At 47.9% G+C, this 16,858-nt stretch overlaps 1 protein-coding gene across 4 annotated transcripts in view; it reads left to right on the top strand.

The window, feature by feature from the left end:
• The window catches only part of KIAA0513 (KIAA0513 ortholog), an 82,353-nt gene extending 66,973 nt beyond the window's left edge, over window positions 1-15,380 (top strand). For 3 of the 4 annotated variants that reach the window (XM_054048802.1, XM_054048803.1, XM_054048804.1), the window contains 4 exons: window positions 3,664-3,693; window positions 7,722-7,802; window positions 8,798-8,892; window positions 9,686-15,380. In XM_054048802.1, coding sequence (XP_053904777.1) covers window positions 3,664-3,693; window positions 7,722-7,802; window positions 8,798-8,892; window positions 9,686-9,735 — 256 coding nt within the window. In that variant the 3' untranslated portion in view covers window positions 9,736-15,380. The remainder of the gene's footprint in view (window positions 1-3,663; window positions 3,694-7,721; window positions 7,803-8,797; window positions 8,893-9,685) is intronic. The other variant, XM_054048805.1, reaches the window with a different exon arrangement.
• Window positions 15,381-16,858: the final 1,478 nt, after the last annotated feature.

Consider the following 16,858-nt stretch of genomic DNA (forward strand, 5'->3'; position numbering starts at 1 on the left):
TAAATTATCACTATGCAATAACAATGGAGCACATATGAAATAGATTAAGAACTGACTGACAGATCTCATAAACCAGCTGTCAGTGAGGACTCATTGAGAAGGTGTGTTTCTAGTGGCGTTCCTCAGGCAGCGGTACTAGGCTTGATACTATTCAATATTTTTATCAATGATCTAGCAATAAATATCAAATCACTGCTGATAAAATGTGCAGATGACAGAAAGATTAGCAGAGATAAATACGGATGAGGAGAGGGCAGTTATACAGAGAGATCTGGATCAGTCAGTAAACTGGGCCCATTCAAACCAAATGTGTGTTAATGCAGCCAAATGCAAAGTCTAGGAACAAGGGATACAGGCCAGACCTGCGGAATGGGGGAATGTATCCCAGAAAGCAGTGACTCGGAAAAGGATTTCTGGGTCAGAGTGGATAAGCCACTGAACATGAGTTCCCAGTGCTCGGGCAAAAAGGGCTGCTGCTATCCATGGGTGTATAAACGGGAGTAGAGAGTAGCTGTGGGGATGTGATTTTTCTCTCTCTATCTGGCACTGATGAGACCGATACTGGAATGCTGCACACAATCATGATTGCATTTTAAAAAGGATGTTGAAAAAATTGGAGACGGTGCAGAAAACAGTTTCATAAAGAATCAACGGCTGAAGAAAATGCCTTGCGGTAAGACTTAGAGATCAGTCTGTCTAGCTGATCACAAAGAAGATTGAGATGACTTGATTACAGTGTATAAATGCCTTCCTGGGTGCCACAGGGCTCTTTAATCCAGGAGAGCAAGGCCTAATGGCTGGATGCTGCAGCCTGACAAATTCAAAATGGAAATTAGGCACACATTTTTAACAGATTTACCATGAGAACAAACTACCGAGGGAAGTGATGATTACTGCATCTCTGGGTGTCTTCCAGTGAAAGTGGAAACCTTTCCAGAGGGTAAACTTGAGCCAAATGCAAGTTGTTTGGTTGAACATAAGAGTAACTGGGTGAAATTGAATAGCCTGCAATATGCGCAGATCAGGCTAGATGATCAAATGGTCCTGTCTGGCCTTAAAATCTATGAATCAATGAATATAGTTAAAATATAAAAGCTGACAAGCTGGGTTTTCTTCCTTTTGAAAAGAAAAGGATCCATTTTATATCCAAAGCCCCCAGCAGGTGAACTCATGCAGCAGACTGAGCATTGCACGTGAGTTTCTTGTCTTGGAAAAGAATTTTGTGTGTTCCTAAATTGGATCCCGTTCTCTATCCAGGCTCTGCTGTAGTTGACCGTGAACATGCTGCAGATGTGCAGTTGGCTGATAAACGCCTTGCAAAAACAAGTGGTTGCCAGGATCACATTTCACATGACCACAGTTTCCAAAATTTAGCAAGCAAACTGCTGAGACACCTTGGTCCTGGCAGAGCTCTGAGACAGCCAGATCTGCTGATCCCAGCCCTTCAGACAGGGACGGCACAGTCTCTTGCAGGGACGGCTCCAGGCACCAGCTTCTCAAGCAGGTGCTTGGGGCGGCCGCTCCGGAGAGGGGCGGCATGTCCAGGTATTCAGCGGCAATTCGGCGGACGGTCCCTCACTCCGCCTGGGAGTGAAGGACCTCCCGCCGAATTGCCCCCACAGATCGCGATCGCGGCTTTTTTTTGTTTGTTTGTTTTTGTTTTGGCTGCTTGGGGCGGCCAAAACCCTGGAGCCGGCCCTGGTCTCTGCAAATAAAATAAAACCACTGCAAGTCCTTTTAAGTTAGAAATCAGGGGGCGAAGCAATAGGCTTGGTTCCAGCTCTGCCTGCTCCATGTGGGTGCAAGGTAAGGTGGCATGCAGACATGGCGCTCACTGCTTCATAGAGAGGAATGAGATGAAAATCGGGTTCATATCTGCAAGAAGAGATTCACCAGCAGCTTCTTATCATAGCAGCCAGTGATAAATACCAGTTCTAGGAACCTGCAGTGTCTTCCAGCTGTGATCATTAATGCAGGAGCATGTATGTATTTAAGGGTTTCTCCTACGGGATTAATGCCTCCAGCTTCTCACGTGCAATGGATTGCAAAGGGGATCGTGACACTGATGCTGCAGCTTCCTTTCATATAATGGTGATGGAGTATTGAATCTGAGCAATCAAAGCAGGCCCTGGCCTTCTGTCCTTTTCCCCAGAGCTACAGAGGGGCTTCGTGCAAAAGTCGCATGCAGATGTAAACCCCTTCCGGATTTACAGCCCTTCTGGCCTGTGGTGTGGGGGTCTGTTTCTAAAGATCTCTGTGCTTTAAAGATCATAGCTGCATTTCTGTAGGCACCACGAGGTTCGTTTTATAACACCTTGGGCTCTTCATTCTCAAAGCATTTTACAAACATTAATCTTTGCAGCTCCCTGGAGGCAGGCAAGCATTCTCATCCCCGTGGTACAGATGGGGTGACTGAGATGGAGGGAAGTGAGTGTGTCGGGGACGGGATTAGAACCTGCAAGCTCCTGGCTCCCAGTCCAGTGCTCAGACCAAGTCTCTCACCATATTGTATAGCTCCTTGTATGGTGTCCAGTGCATAGCATGAAAAGGGCTTAAACTAGTTCATTGCATTCCTGGGTAGCGACAGTTTCAGTGCCTCGGTTAGGGTTTGGCTTGGCAAAGAGAAGCCGCTATCCTGATGTCGTTCATTTTCTCAGCATTGGTTTAGAATGGGTTCTGGTCTCCTGGTTACTCGCTAGGGTTTGGCCTACACTGAAGTCCTGACTGAGGTATGTCTATACATGGAGCTGGGGTTGCAATTCTCAGCTTGAGGAGATAAACACATGCTAGCTCTCACCAAGCTACCATGCTAAAAATAGAAGGTAGCCATGGCAGTGTGAGCAGCGGGACGGGTTAGCCACTGCAAGTACATGCCTGTCAGAGACCCTAGGTACATACTCAAGCCGGCTAGCTCATCCCGCAGCTCGTGCTGCTGCAGCTTCACTCATCCGGGAATCACACCTCCAGCTCCAAGTGTAGACGTACCCCGCGGCAGACTCTTGTTGAAGCTGATGGGAGTTTCTGAGTTAAGGACCTTGACCTTTGGCCCTCGGGGATTAAAGGTGATGAGAAACTCATCTTCTGTCCAAAGACTTGTCCCTTTCAGTGTTCGACTCCAACCCTGCTTTATAGATGGGAGCTTCCCATTGAACCGTTCACCTGCTCCTGAGACGCAGTCATTGAGTGTGCCCAGCAGTCACTGACCCCCTCTGACCAGGCTAGAAAGACACACTAGGTCCCTGCAGTGAGACACCTTCCCCTGTCCTTCCTTTTCTTAAAGGCCTCCACGAGAGAGTCTGCTTTTGTGAACACCTTTTCTTACCGAGCTGGGTTTGTATCTCTCTCTTCGCAGCCCTCTGCAGGAGGAAAATCCCTAAAGCAACAACTTCCTAAAGTCCTTCCCCAGGGTGGCTGGGGGCATGTAGTAGAAATGTTTGGTTTCATACTTGGTAATTGCTTTGGAAGAACAGGAGAAGAGTTGAGATCACTGGGAAGGCGATTTTCCTGCAAGGGGGAAAGAAAAATAACAAAAATCCTTTTTTCTTCTCTCTGCCTATAATGACTTTCTTTCTTTCATCTGTTCTTCTCTTTTTCTCCATCCATATATCTTGCATGATCTTTAACATGTAACCTTTGTTGACCCTGTTTCTGCTGCCACTCCAGAGGGAACACTGGAGAGGAAGAGGAAAAGAGGTGTGTCTGTCCGCATTACTTTGTTGCATTTTTACAGTAGCATTGACTCACTTCAGGTCCAAACTTTGCCACCATGGTAAAATGTCTCGGATGCAGGCTGGGCTCAGAAATACCACCTGCTCAAATGAGAAATCGGCACAAATTCAGATCTGGCTCCACCTTCAGGAAATGGGGATAGTGCTATCGGTGAGACTAGAAGAAAACTGGAAGCAATTATATCCATAATCCTTCGATCTGGTGGATTTTAAAACAAAACTTAATCACAGGCCGCTGCATTGAGGTCTCTCGGTAATGAACTAGCTCCGTGATGGATAGAGCAGTTGATGGTTTGTACTTCTGTTCTCTTGTGCCACTTCACACACTGGCAGCTGTGCGATGCTCCAGTTTCATGGGCAGTTTTTGGACACAAACTGAGTCTCCTAGCATACAGGGGGGAATGTCATTCTATCCTCTCTTCCTTATTTTATTTCTTCCTTTGCTACTGACTCTGTGAAATGGTGTGGTCTGGTGAGCATTGCTTTTTTCGCGTTCAGTTCCTGACTCCTGTGCGGTGCTGAATCAAGGTATATTCAATCCCCTGCCTTAGTGCGTTTCCAACGCTGCTGTTGCTTTAGGTTGTGAAGATGTTTTGCCAGTTTGCAATCTTGCCTTATTTATTTATTTTTCTTTAAATCGTGGCTTATGTTTAAAAAAAAAAAAAGTGCCCATGAGGGGAAGCTAGCAGGTTGCATTGAGAGTTATGTTCTTGAGCTTTACAAGTTCAAGAAACGATCTACTGGGGATCAGAGTCAAGAACAAACTGGAATTTGGGGCTGGGGAAAGATTCTTTGGTTTAAAAAAATTTTTTAGATCTTGATGTCTGATCCTGGAACAAATCATTTTAAGTGACAACAAAAAAAGCCTACCTGAAAAAAGGACTGTTTGGAGCTCACAGATAAGTTCTTGAAAGTGCAGCTGATGTCTGTTAGGGAAGGAAATCGACTCAATTTGTGTAAGCAGAGCACTGCTCAATTAGTTGCCTGGTGTGAAATTTACTCATGCATGGGGCCTAGACTAAATGGGACTTAATTGATGCAAGGGCCTTGTACATCTCCTCTGCATGCAGAGGGGGTGAATTTCAACCCTCATGCCTCACAAATCACACTGCTGACCAGAATTGGACGTGTACCTGCTCAAACCTGGAGTTCTCTGTAGTCCAACATCCTGAGCTTGCTGGTGCGTTGCCCTGCTGAGGAGCTAGAATTTTAGAAGCTCATTTTGCAGAAATATCCTTTCCCTAGTACATTGTAAATAATAGTCAAAGCTTTAATCCATGTGCCCTTCTAATAGGGATTAAGTGAAGAAACAAATTGATCGCTACAGTGGCCTTTTGTGCCAGTATAAAGATCCAGGTATTTAAGTAGAGACATATTTTTTTTTCCTTTGCAAACATGTTATTTCTGAATAACAGACCTAGAAGCATCATGAATCTCCCTTGGTCACTTTGATCTTGTTTTCTCTCAGCAAGAATATACAAAGAGAGCAGAAAAACCTAAATACGCTTCCTCTGTAACTGGGACAGTGAGATGTGTAAAGTTCTGCTTCCAGCGTTTAAAGCACCTTGCTGATTTTCTTTCCCCGCCTTGGCAGCCTTCAGATTTAGTGCATATATTGGTTGCTATAGTGAACCTGATCCTGACAGACTTTGTGCTTTTAAACATATGCCTAAACTTTCTAGTATGGCACAGAATTTGGCCACACAGACTCCACTGAAGCAGCTAGATCCCTTGCAGCTTCTAGGTCCAATCTTGCAAAGCTGTCTAACAAAAACTGAACGTACGAGGAAGGGCTTGCTGGATTGGGCCCTACATGGGAGCAATCTGAGAGAACTAGGGCTGTTCACCAGTCCCAGCAGGAATTAACACTTGTTCTAGTTAGGGTTACACTATGGAATTTGCTGAGAAGATACCCTAGTGCCACCATCTATTTCTAGTGGAAGCAGCACCTCCAACTCCAGTTAGGTGCAGGCGAGTTAAACATGCAGTGGAAGTTCGTGTGCTGTTCCTTTTATTCTCCTTTTGCCACTCCTCTGTTTCTTCTTCCTGTTCCTTTTTCCTTCCCTTTTCTTTATCCTCTTCTGAACCTTGTACATAACCCCCCACCGGATTTCTGTTCAGTAGAGGGCTATCTGAAACCCTGACCTCTAGTCTTCCCCATGTGCATGTATTAAATGAGTGTAATGAACATACCTAGAATGACTTGTGTCCTGGCATGATAGTGGCTTTGTGAAAGACCCCCAGTAAAACATCTGTACGGGGAGCCCCACAATCTCCGCCGGTTTTAGTTTTGATTGCACACAGTAACCTTTCATGGGCAATATGTGAGAGGGAGCGTACAAAAAAGGTGCTGGCTATGACCGAAATTACAATAGGCTGATTTAGTTTCATGGTCAAACATGCATCTAGCTCCTGGGAATAATGTAGCGTTCACTGATAATGAAATGCTCGGCAAGAACACAAATGCTGTGTGTATTCTAGGTGATTGCATCTGTCAATCCACTCGGTTTTTCTCAGTGCTCCTCACTAATGAGAGGAGGGAGTGGATGCAGACTTGTTGGGTAAAGAGCTCAAAATACAGTCCAAAAGGTGCTGAGCTGCCGGTGCTGTTGGGAATCATCTGCCACGGCGCTTGCACTTCAGAGTATTAATTATTTCAAGGCTTTTGTCAGTTCCCCCAAATGGGAATTCAACAAACGTAGATCCCGTTTTCAAGGTTTACTATTTTGAAAATGAAGTTGCAGTGGCAAGAAACTTCAGTGACCTTGCTAGACCTCCGGAGGCAAGTTGAGACCGTATCCTCTAGCTCAAAATATTCCTCGGAGAATGCAGGCTGCGTGGCTAGCATTGTGTACTGAGCCCTCCGTACTCCTCAAGGGGAGGACTGTTGTCTCATTTCAAACTCCCTCGAATCAAACTCCATTGATTCGTCAGCTCCCTTCTATTTGATGATTGCCAGTCCACACAGCCTGTCGGACCTCGCTCACAATGGCCCGGTGTGACACGCCATGCAGCCTAATCTGGAGCACAGCATAGTAATTAAGGTAGTTGCCTGAGTCGTGTGACTGCAGCCCATGGAAAAGGAGGCATAACCAACACCTTTTCCCTTGTTTTTTTTGTTATCCAGGAGTCCAGATCTCTCTGCATCTTATTTTTTAGGAGGTGGGGTGAACCTGACTGAGTCCTGGTCTAAGCCCATGTCTCTGCCACAGCAGCACAGCCATGGCAGGGGAACTGTGCCGCTAGAGTGTAGACACTTCCCACGTCCACGGGAGTGTTTTTTTCCCCTCCGCGAGAGGTGGTAGCTACATCGACCCAGCTGCGTCAGCAGTGGGGGTTAAGGCAAGCTTTGATGCACAGGACGTGAAATTTTTCACAGCCCTGAGCGATGTAGCTGGGTGGATCTAATTTTTAGAAGCCGACCAGGCCTAAACACAGATGTTACACTCCTTTAAATAAATCCATTAAGCCCCTCCATCCCCTTGAGTTAAACTAGCGCAGGCTGATATGTAAACTGAGCCTGAGACGTGGGTGAATACTTTACCTTCATGCTACTGCCTTCAGGGACTGCTGCTTCCAGACGGCGAACCCCCAGTACCCACCCCCAGTAACTGGCATTAAAGGCAGATTTCAGAGCTGCGTGTGGAAGGCACATGCTGATGTGTCCCTGCTGTCAAGCTCTCCCTTTTGTCATCGGCATAGGGACTCGTTTTCGTGTACACTGCAGATTTCCCTCACCACTGCAGTGTCTGCCAGCTCCAGCCTAGGGACGGCTCAGCCGTTTGCCCAGAAGAGAGAGAGCAGGGCATGGAGGCAGGTGTTCTCCACCTGTGATCTCCTCCAGGCTGCCTTGATATATTCTTCATCAGCTCCACAGTTCCTACAAGCCTGCTGCTGTGTCTCGGCAGCCAGCAGGGTTTGGATGGATGTGAGGGTGGGGAGGGGAGGCTGCACGGGGACTTCCTGCTACAAGATCTGTTCCTGTGGTTGCAGGGAGAAGTGGTGTCACATGACCCAGGAGGAGCGTGACGACAGCCTACGGTTTAACGAGAACATCACTTTTGGGCAGCTTGGGTAAGGCATGCGCTAATTGACTGATAACGCCTGCGTCTGGGTGGCCAGAAGGAGCCTGTCCGTTGTCGTCATGGACAAAAACTCAATAAAAAGAGATGGGGACAGAGCAGTGAAGCTTGGCTCGGGGCCCGAGCATTCAGATTTAGGGCTTTGGGTCGGGTCTCTCTCTGATAACGAAGGACAGAAATTCAGTCTGTCTGAGGGGACGAACAGACTGATGCCAAAGCAAAGGGGTTGTTGGGCCGTTGGCATTTCCTTCCTTGATTAAACAGCTTCGGTGGTGGAGCCGAACGCTGTCCTGGAAATGCTGTCATTCCTGTATTGAGATTGTCCATTCATGGAAAACGCTGTAGTGGGTTTTTTTAATCTATATAAAGATTCTCAGAACCAGCATTCTAGTGTCCAGGGTTTTCCAGCCCCTCTTCTTCATGCCTATCCCCTCCTAAGAGCAAACACAAGGATTCTCCCGCCTTGATAGGAAGAAATCCACTAAGTTCCTCTTGCCCATGGCTTGGACTGGGATTGGAAGAACCCTCCCCTTTGCCCCTTTCCCCACTCTTGTCAGGTGAGGGCTGAAATGGGGTTACCTTGATGGCTGCAGCGGGTGTGGGGAAGGGGGAGAGTTCAACAGACACCCCCAGATTGGCGGGGAAGGTGAGAGGTTCTTTGCAGCCACCAGGGGGGTGTACGCTGAACTCTAGAGCCGGGGGCTTCACCTGTTCCAGACCAGGACCCCTGCCCCATGTAGCAATATGGGAAGGGCGGGGTATGCCCAACACACACACCCCCGACGCCTGTTCCAACCCCCGAACTGTAAGGGAGGCCCGATCCCAACACCGCTGCCTTTTGGGGCGCTCCAGAGCCGAGCGCTGCGGTTAGGCCCGGCCCTACTGGCTAGTTAGTGAAGTGGGAGGGGGGAGTGGTGTGGTCCAGCCTGGGTTTCTCATGAGAGACTCTCGGCAGTGCCCGTGCCATGTGTCTCTCCTCTTCCCCAGCACCTTCACTCACAACATGTTGGCGTTCGGCCTGAGCAAGAAGCTCTGCAACGACTTCCTGAAGAAGCAGGCCGTGATTGGCAACCTGGATGAAGGTAGGGCAAGCGCGGGGGCTGTGCGCTGGAGGGAGGGGAACATGGCTGGTGGGGAAGAGGTGGGGAAGTAATTGACTTCCAAGCTGGCTTCCATTCCCAGCGACAGGCGCATGCCAGGAGAATCAAATTGCAATGGCGGAAGAGAGGGCGTATCGGTCAAATACCGTGGGTATCCTGGGCAAAGAGCACTGGCTCCTCCTAATCTCTGGCAAACTCAGACTGTTTCACCGTATTTTCACCGCCACAGTCTGAAATGCCTGGCATGTTTCTTCATGTACATGTGGGTCAGATTCGGAGTGCAGCGCCATTGGAGTCAATGGGGCCAGACCCCCAGATGGGGTCAATTGCTAAAGTGCCAGTGAAGTTAATGGTCCCAGATTCCCTGCTGGTGTGAACTGCTGCAGCTTCATTGGAGTAAATCGGGCCAGATCGCCAGCTGGTGCAAATGGGCACCATACCGTTGATTTCAATGGGGTTGGATCCCCAGCTGGGGTCAATTAATGTAGCTCAGGGTGATTACAGTGGAGAGATGCCACTTCACAGCAGCTCCCAATCGAGCCGTGTGTACCGTTGGTTTGTTTACAGTTCAAGACTCACTTGGGGAAACTCCCCATCCAATAGTTTCTAAACCAAATAAAAACCAAAAATGCTGGTACCTTGCTAGTTGTGTCACTGCCCCCAGAACCCTTAGAACAGCATCTGCCCCGCACGCGCGTACCACCGTCCCTCTCCTTTCATCTTAGCAGAATGCTAAACCGTGGCCTCACAATCTCATTTTCTCTTTGCATTGCAGAGCAAAACAAGCTGCTTACTGATCACATTGAGCAAATGGCGGCTGAATAGCCGTCTGGCCTGTGTCTGGCGTTTGGAGAGAGGCGGAGAGGCGCGGCAGTGGGTGCGGGTGCGGAGTGGGAGGATGACTCTTCCTCCTCAGAGACCACCCGCAACTGAAGATGGGCTACGTAAAACCACCACAATAAACCTGCATGATTGTCAGCAAACCTTAGAGCTGCGCCGTGCAGCCCGTAGAAATAGGAGCTCAAACAAAACCAACCCTTTTCAGATGCTCCTTCGTCCCTGAGCCCCGTCACATTGTCTGAGTCGAATGTTCCAAGAGGTGTTTTTGTCTGTAAAATGGAGTAACTGCTCAAGATCCCTGTGTGTTTGTGGGCTCGGGGAAGGGGCAGGATTGCTGTATCCCAGGCACCCAGGAGGTGCCTTGCACTGGCCATGCTGCTGAAAACTTTGTTTCCTGATGTGACTGCTTCAGTAGCCAACAGCTGATGAGGTCAAGAGATGCTGTAGGCAGGGTGGGGGGTTGGATGTAAAGCGTGGGAATTAAATGGTAGCACTGCGTGCTTGTTACTTTAGAAGGTTGGTACCCAGTGGCTAATCCAGGTGCAAACAGGACTCTAAGCCCCCCCAGCTCAGAGATCAAGAGTTGTACCCTCCTTGTAGTGTGTCGTGCGTTGAAAGCTTATCCACAACAGGTGCACCCTGCGTTTTGCTCTGGCAGATTAGCAGCTGCTGCGATAAGAACCAGCCTTGAGATCAGAGCGATCTGTCCCATCATCTGGTTCGACCTACTGTTCTGCAGTGAGATGGGCTGATGCCCTTGCAGTTTGCACAGCCCTTCCAAAGGAAACGTTGATTGCTTCCATTATTGGGGCTAGAGAGGGAGAGAATTCTTTAGTGCAAAATCTGGGCAGATGGGACCCGCTCTGGGAAAGGGTAGGAGACTGATTGTGGACCCGCAGATAGTCTGATTTTTTGTGTCAAAGTGCATTTTGTTATCTATCTGAAAACATCCCTCTTGGTCTGGGTGATAGGCAGGCATGCAGAAACTCCTGCAGAACTTTCTGCTGCAGTCAGAGCAACGCAGTAACTGGCTAGCCAGCCCCCTCCTTCAATACAAAGATTCTTCCACGGTGACCCTTTGAGAACATTATTGTATCCGCTTCAAGGAAAGCGGGTGAAGTGTGTACATCTCAGTATAAGGGCAAATAAAGGAACTTCCTTAGTACGCTCGATAGACTGTTGGCAGCCTTGTTCAGGGGAATCTGTAGCGGTCCACAGCCGTCAGCTGGAGAGAGGAGGAGAGGGGTTGCTTTGCTTGGGTTCTGTTGGTAGAGATGGTGCATTTCCTCTTGCAGATTCTAAATTGCTCTGAAAATCCTCCAAGTGGCGCCTTCCCACCAGGAGATGGTCAGCAATGGCAGCTGCCCACTCCCCTAGAGCTTCACCCCATTTCAGTTTGCTTGGTGGAGCAATGGAGTGTAGTTCAAGGCTTGGACATGGAAATATAGGGGATGAGAGTCTGGCCCCCAGATGGGGGAGTAACTCGGGGGCAGGAGACACACCAGAAATGATTGGAGCATGGTGTGTCCTTGTGACTTGCCCCAGTACAAAATAAACCCAGGTTCATTTTCCTGTTAACCACCGCTTCCAGCCACCAGTTTTTCAGACGTACCAGACCAGACTGATGCACGTCTGTCTGTACTTTTAAATAACACTTCCAGTGCAGGTGCTAGTGAGTCACTCGGCCTCTGGGCTTTCTGCGTGCCACGCTACAGATTGTGCTGTTCTTGTTCCAAGTGGAAACGAAATATTAATCTTATTATTTTCCCACAAATTTAATCATCCTCCGTTCTCCTTCCTGACCCCTCCCATACCAATCAGCTTCATGAGCCATCCTGAAAAGGCCTTTTGTAAATACTCATTTTATTCCTGGCCTTGTGACTCCAGCCTCCTGGATATATTGTAATCAGTAGAGCAGAGTACACAGACTTTCATTTCTTTCTGGGTCCCTTGTTACCAGTGTGGCATGCAGAGTGCGTCAGTGAAGCTTGGGTGTCAAGTGTTTAGAGAGGGATGGAGTGACTAGAATTATCCAGGTATAATGTCAGTGACTTTAAAAGAGGCCGTAGGCTTTACTATATAAACCTTTTTTTTTGGTAGGGGCAGATGGCTCGATAAAAATGGGAACCTTGTAGCAAAACTCAGGGACCTTAGAGATCAATGCTGGAATTTCTTCTAGAAAAGCCTTATGCAAGGGAAATGGGATTGCTTCTCCCTTGGGAACATAAGGCGTGTCGAAAGCCCATGTTAAAGGCTGTGGAGCACAGACACATGCAAAAGGCAGGCAAGCTTTGAGCCCCTTCACATGCTCGGTGGCTGTCAAGCAAGGATTTACAGCCTAGTACTAATTTACAATAGAAATCGTTTAGTTGTCTACATGAAATGCTGCTTGTGTTGTGGTGTTCAGGTGACCATTTTGCTGTGTGTGTTCAATGCTTTGTGTCCCCTCAAAAGTATTACCGTCGCTGAACTCTGTTTACATGAGCCTGCGTTTCAAGGGATTTTGTCCGGGGCTGCTCTGTGCTGTCGGTTACGTACTGTAAGATTCATAGTGTCGCAGGTTTGTTTTAATGCTGCCTCTTGACTTGTTGGCCCTGCAGTGTAACTTCCTAAATCTATAGAAGGGTATTTAACATCGTGAGTGACCTCTCTGCCAATATTCCCAGTCATGTTGAGATTTTTAAGTGTGCTGTGTGATTCTTCCTAGCCCCCAAAGCAAGCCAGTAATCGTAGACTGATGCCCAGGAAATGAAAAAAACGTCCTACGTAGATGTTTGTAAAAGTGCTAAAGTCTCCTCAGCGTGTCGGAAGCAGCGGCATTTGGAGTTGGGTATGCGACCAAATATTGTGGTGTTCATGAGCTCTGGGGCAGGTGATCCTTTTCCTGCAGATTGCAAATGCAGTAGATCTGCCTCTTCTGATCCATGCCAGTTTTGATGTGTCCATGTTGTCGTCAGTTACTTACTACTAAGACTTGTTGTTCATCATGCGTTAATAGGAAAAGTCCGTGCTTTGGTCCTGGGTTAAAAGGCAGAAGTCACGACTAAGTGCAAATGAGAGATCCCAGAGCAGTCTAAAGAGAATGTGCTCTAGGAGGTGTTTTTTTTTGCAATATTAAGTGGGAACAGCTGAGTAGCACAAGGCAGTAAAGCCCTCTGTGTTCCCCACAGCTCCCAGAGTCGCCTCTCTTTGCCCATGCTAGCTAGCTAACTCCCTTGACACCCACAGCCCAGTTGCCAAGTGCACTCGCCCACTGTCACAATCCCCTGCCTCAGCCCTTTCAGGTCAGAGCTGCTTTGTGCCAAGTACACCGCCGGGGAATACTGGGCGAGCGGCCCTGGTCACTGCTCTCTTGCGAGGCTCCTGAGACTCCCCTCCCCTGTGGAAAGCGGGAGAGCTGGGGCAGTCAGGCTCCCAGAAAGCTTGGCAGATGCTTCCCAATAACCCCTCTCTCTCGCTCGGAGACACCCAAGGAGGGGGTAAGAGGGGAGTCGTGCCAGCGTTGCAGGGTGCTTGTCCCCACTTGGAAAAGAGGCAGACACCCTGGATCCAGTGGCCATCCATGACAGATGGCCAGCCTGACTCATAGGGCTGTATCTCCTCTCCTGTGCCTGTCCAGCATATGGACGCAAAGGTCAGCTCCTTGCTTGCTGTTGGATTGGGAGCAGTCACCTTCCACCCCCATTCCCCCTCAGCTCCAGGGTCTCCAGAGTGCTCTGCTGGAAGCGAGGCTTGGTTCTCTGCTGAAGTTAAGTTAGGAGATCACTGTCTGCGGACCAGCCAGCTGGTTTGGAGGGAGATCTAGACCCCACTAGCCAGGGCCAGCAAAAGCACTCAAGCGATAAGCAAAACTTGAAGCATGTGTCTAGACCTACTGACATCACTTGATTAAAGTTGCACACATAGGTATGTAAGCACTAGCTGGCTCAGAGCCCCCAGCCCCGGTGACCTTTCCCATCAGTTGTTTTAGTTTATGAACTTTACCCCCTTTCTTCTTCAAAGCTGTGTCTTCGGGGGTAACCTCCTGCCCCTCAGCACCATGCAAGGTCATGTTGGCGCAATGAGGATTTTAATGTCCTGAGATTCATCTCCGTAGCAAGGAACTGCTGAGTCAAACCCTCCCCGTAATTACCGGCCTTGGGAGCTGCAGCACCTGTTTAAAAAAACAAGCAAACTGTGACAGCCTTAAGGCTTCAGAAATGAGCTTTGCTCCGTAGCTTTTCCTTCCCCAGGCACCCCAGCGCTACCCTCCAGATCCAAGTAGAAATGAGTTGACTTTGATATGCGTCAGTGTCCCTGGCATACCGTGAGCCTTGCGTTTCTGAGCCAGAGTAAATACAGTGATGAGTGGGGGGTTGGGGCAGCGGCGAGACCCATTCTAAAATCCCCTCCGTGCCGCCTGGAGAAGGGGCTTTGGCAAAGTCGGTTCCAGGTTTGCGTTGCTCAAGCTGTGGAGGCTGGTTTTAGATTTCACCTTGGAGATGCAGTAGAAGTGATGAAGTCCCTCGTCTTCACTAGCCTGTCAGGGAAAGTAACCCCAGCCGAGATGACCCGCACCCCAAGACAGCGCTCAGCCTGGGAGAGAGAGTTTGACAAATTGGCCTGTTTTTCCCCTTTTGAGATCTCTTGAGACACACGAGGGATGATTGCAAACCTCCAAGGTGGAACGAGAAGGGTTCAGATCTGTGCAAATACACAGGGGTTGAGCCCCTTGCTCTGAAGTGTGCAGCATTGCCAAGCATCTCAATTGTACACATTACTTTTGGTACCTAAACCCCGGGCGGACTCCTGTGGGACGTGCTTATCCGTAATTGTGCAAATGAGGTACTGAACTTGGGGGAAAGCCAAGCCAAAGAACTGGGAGCACACACTCTGCTCCATCCTGGTTCCCAAAGGGGGGATGAATTTGAATGTTGCATTGCCTAACTAAAATTCAGTGGTTGTCGCTTTCCCAAGGATTGGTGGTATGGGATGTATTAGCCTAGAATTATATTGTTTGGGGAGAAATCGCTGCTCTAGGAATGTAGCCTGCACTTAGAATTTTATTCTTATTGGTGGGTTGATGGACATAGGGACAGCTCCAGCAGTGAACTCTCCACCCTTGGCTGGTAGCGGATGATCGTCAAAGTTTAGCGTACAGTATGTCTGATCTCAATATCTCTCTCATTTTTTCCTTTCCTGAATTCTGCTGTTTTCTTCCAACACTAGAAAAGTTTAGCAGTGAAAATGTTATTTGCACGTGTATTTTTTCTAAAAAATATAAAAATTAAAAAAAACTAACGGAAATGCAAAGAAAATGTTTAAATGTATTGCCCCACGTTACAGAATGTTTGCTTCCATTGGGGTTCTAAATGCTGTATTTTACTCTTTATATAAATATAATTATATATATATATATTTGGTCTCAGTTTGACTTTGACACTGTATTTAACAGTTACCGCCATATCATGTGCTGAGGGTGATTTAGACAATTGATGTGTTTTACTGGGATTATGTGACTTGATTTCCCAAGGGATCTTGGTTTAAGGATTTGTTTGAGCATATTTTAAGCCTGAAGACTGAGAGGGTTAAATAATGCATTCCTGTTTTGGACTGTGGTGAGGGATTGGAATAAATTGTCTGTAAACGCCCTTTCTCCCCGCTCCCAATCAACTTCCTTACATTTAGCACATCACTGTATATTAAGCGTGAGGAGTGTTTTGGTTTTTGTAGCAATATCAGTGCATGAAGAAGCAATGTTCCCATTCTCCCCCCCTTTCCCCATCTGATTATTTGCAATATTTCCCCATCTCTCATTCCATTCAGTCCCCCTTCTCACTTCTCCCTGTGCTAACCTACTTCTTACAAACGATAACGTTGTTGCACCTTTTTAAAGCATGAGCATTTGCCCTGGAGCTGTAGAGGCAACAAAGCCTGATTTATTTTTTCCCTACACTGAATCTTTTTGAGAATGGCCTGAAGATCCCACAGTGGAGACGGGATTCTGTAAAAGCCCCAGGACGTTTCACTTTGCTGTATTTTAAAAAGCAATTATTCAATGTTAAGATATAAAAGGAATTTCCTTTGAATAATGGGCTTTGGCTTTCATACTCCCCCCTGCTGTTTAGCAAATCTAACCCAGGAAGCTTATTTAAAACTCCTCTATCCACATGGGGAATAATCTACAAAATTAGGCTTGCAAACCTATTTCCATATCGTTTCCATACATCTGCCACCTCTCCCCTCCCCGCCTGTAAAAATGGTAATTATCCTCACCAGTAAAATCGGTTCCCAGATGATGCTTTGCATATACAATAGGTTAGAACAAAACTGAGCATAAGACTTCCTTTGCAAGACATCTCCGTCCGCATCTACCACCGTGTGTGCACATGGGCCCAGACACCTGATGCAACTTGTCCTCTTCTCTCAGTGGTGGGGCTATAAAATATTTCCTAGGAGAGAGGGTGGGAGGAAAACAGTTTCCAATGGGAACAGGAGTTCTGCACTTCTAGGTGTCTGGTTCAAATCTAGCCTGACTGGTGGGTAGTGGCCAAGTCTCCTCCCTTTTTGTCCGCTGTTCAGTGACTAGTGTGAAACAAATTGGTATAGATCCCAGATCTCCTGCATTCCAGTCCAATGCTCTACCCACTAAACCAGCCTGCCTCCTTATCGATTGTTTTGTTCAGGGAACTAGTAAGAAGCCATACCGGCAAAATAACTTTTGCTAGTGTAAGCTGTGCCCCCCACAATGAGGTTTTACTGGACTAGCCACACTGCCAAACCCTTTCTAGGGTATGTCCACACTGCATATGGAGGTCTGGTTGCCGTGCAGGCAGGTACACCCACATTAGCTAGCAACGAGTAACACAGTGCAGGAGCAGTGGCACAGACCCAGCATGGCCTAGCAACTCGAGTATTTAGCCAGGGTCTGGGCAGGCTTGTACGGGGGCAGCTAGCCCTCACTAGGACCTAGATTGCAGCTAGCGTGGGTGTGCCTGTTCTTGCTGCAGCCAGGCCTTCACCTTGTGGTGTCGTTGTACCTGTCACGTAGACAAGACCATTTCTTAGCAGTATCAAAACTGTATGCACAATGTCATGAGTACCTTGCCGCTAAAGACCAGACTACTTT

Source organism: Malaclemys terrapin, chromosome 14 (assembly GCF_027887155.1).
Source record: "Malaclemys terrapin pileata isolate rMalTer1 chromosome 14, rMalTer1.hap1, whole genome shotgun sequence".
Classification (NCBI taxonomy): Eukaryota; Metazoa; Chordata; order Testudines; family Emydidae; genus Malaclemys; species Malaclemys terrapin.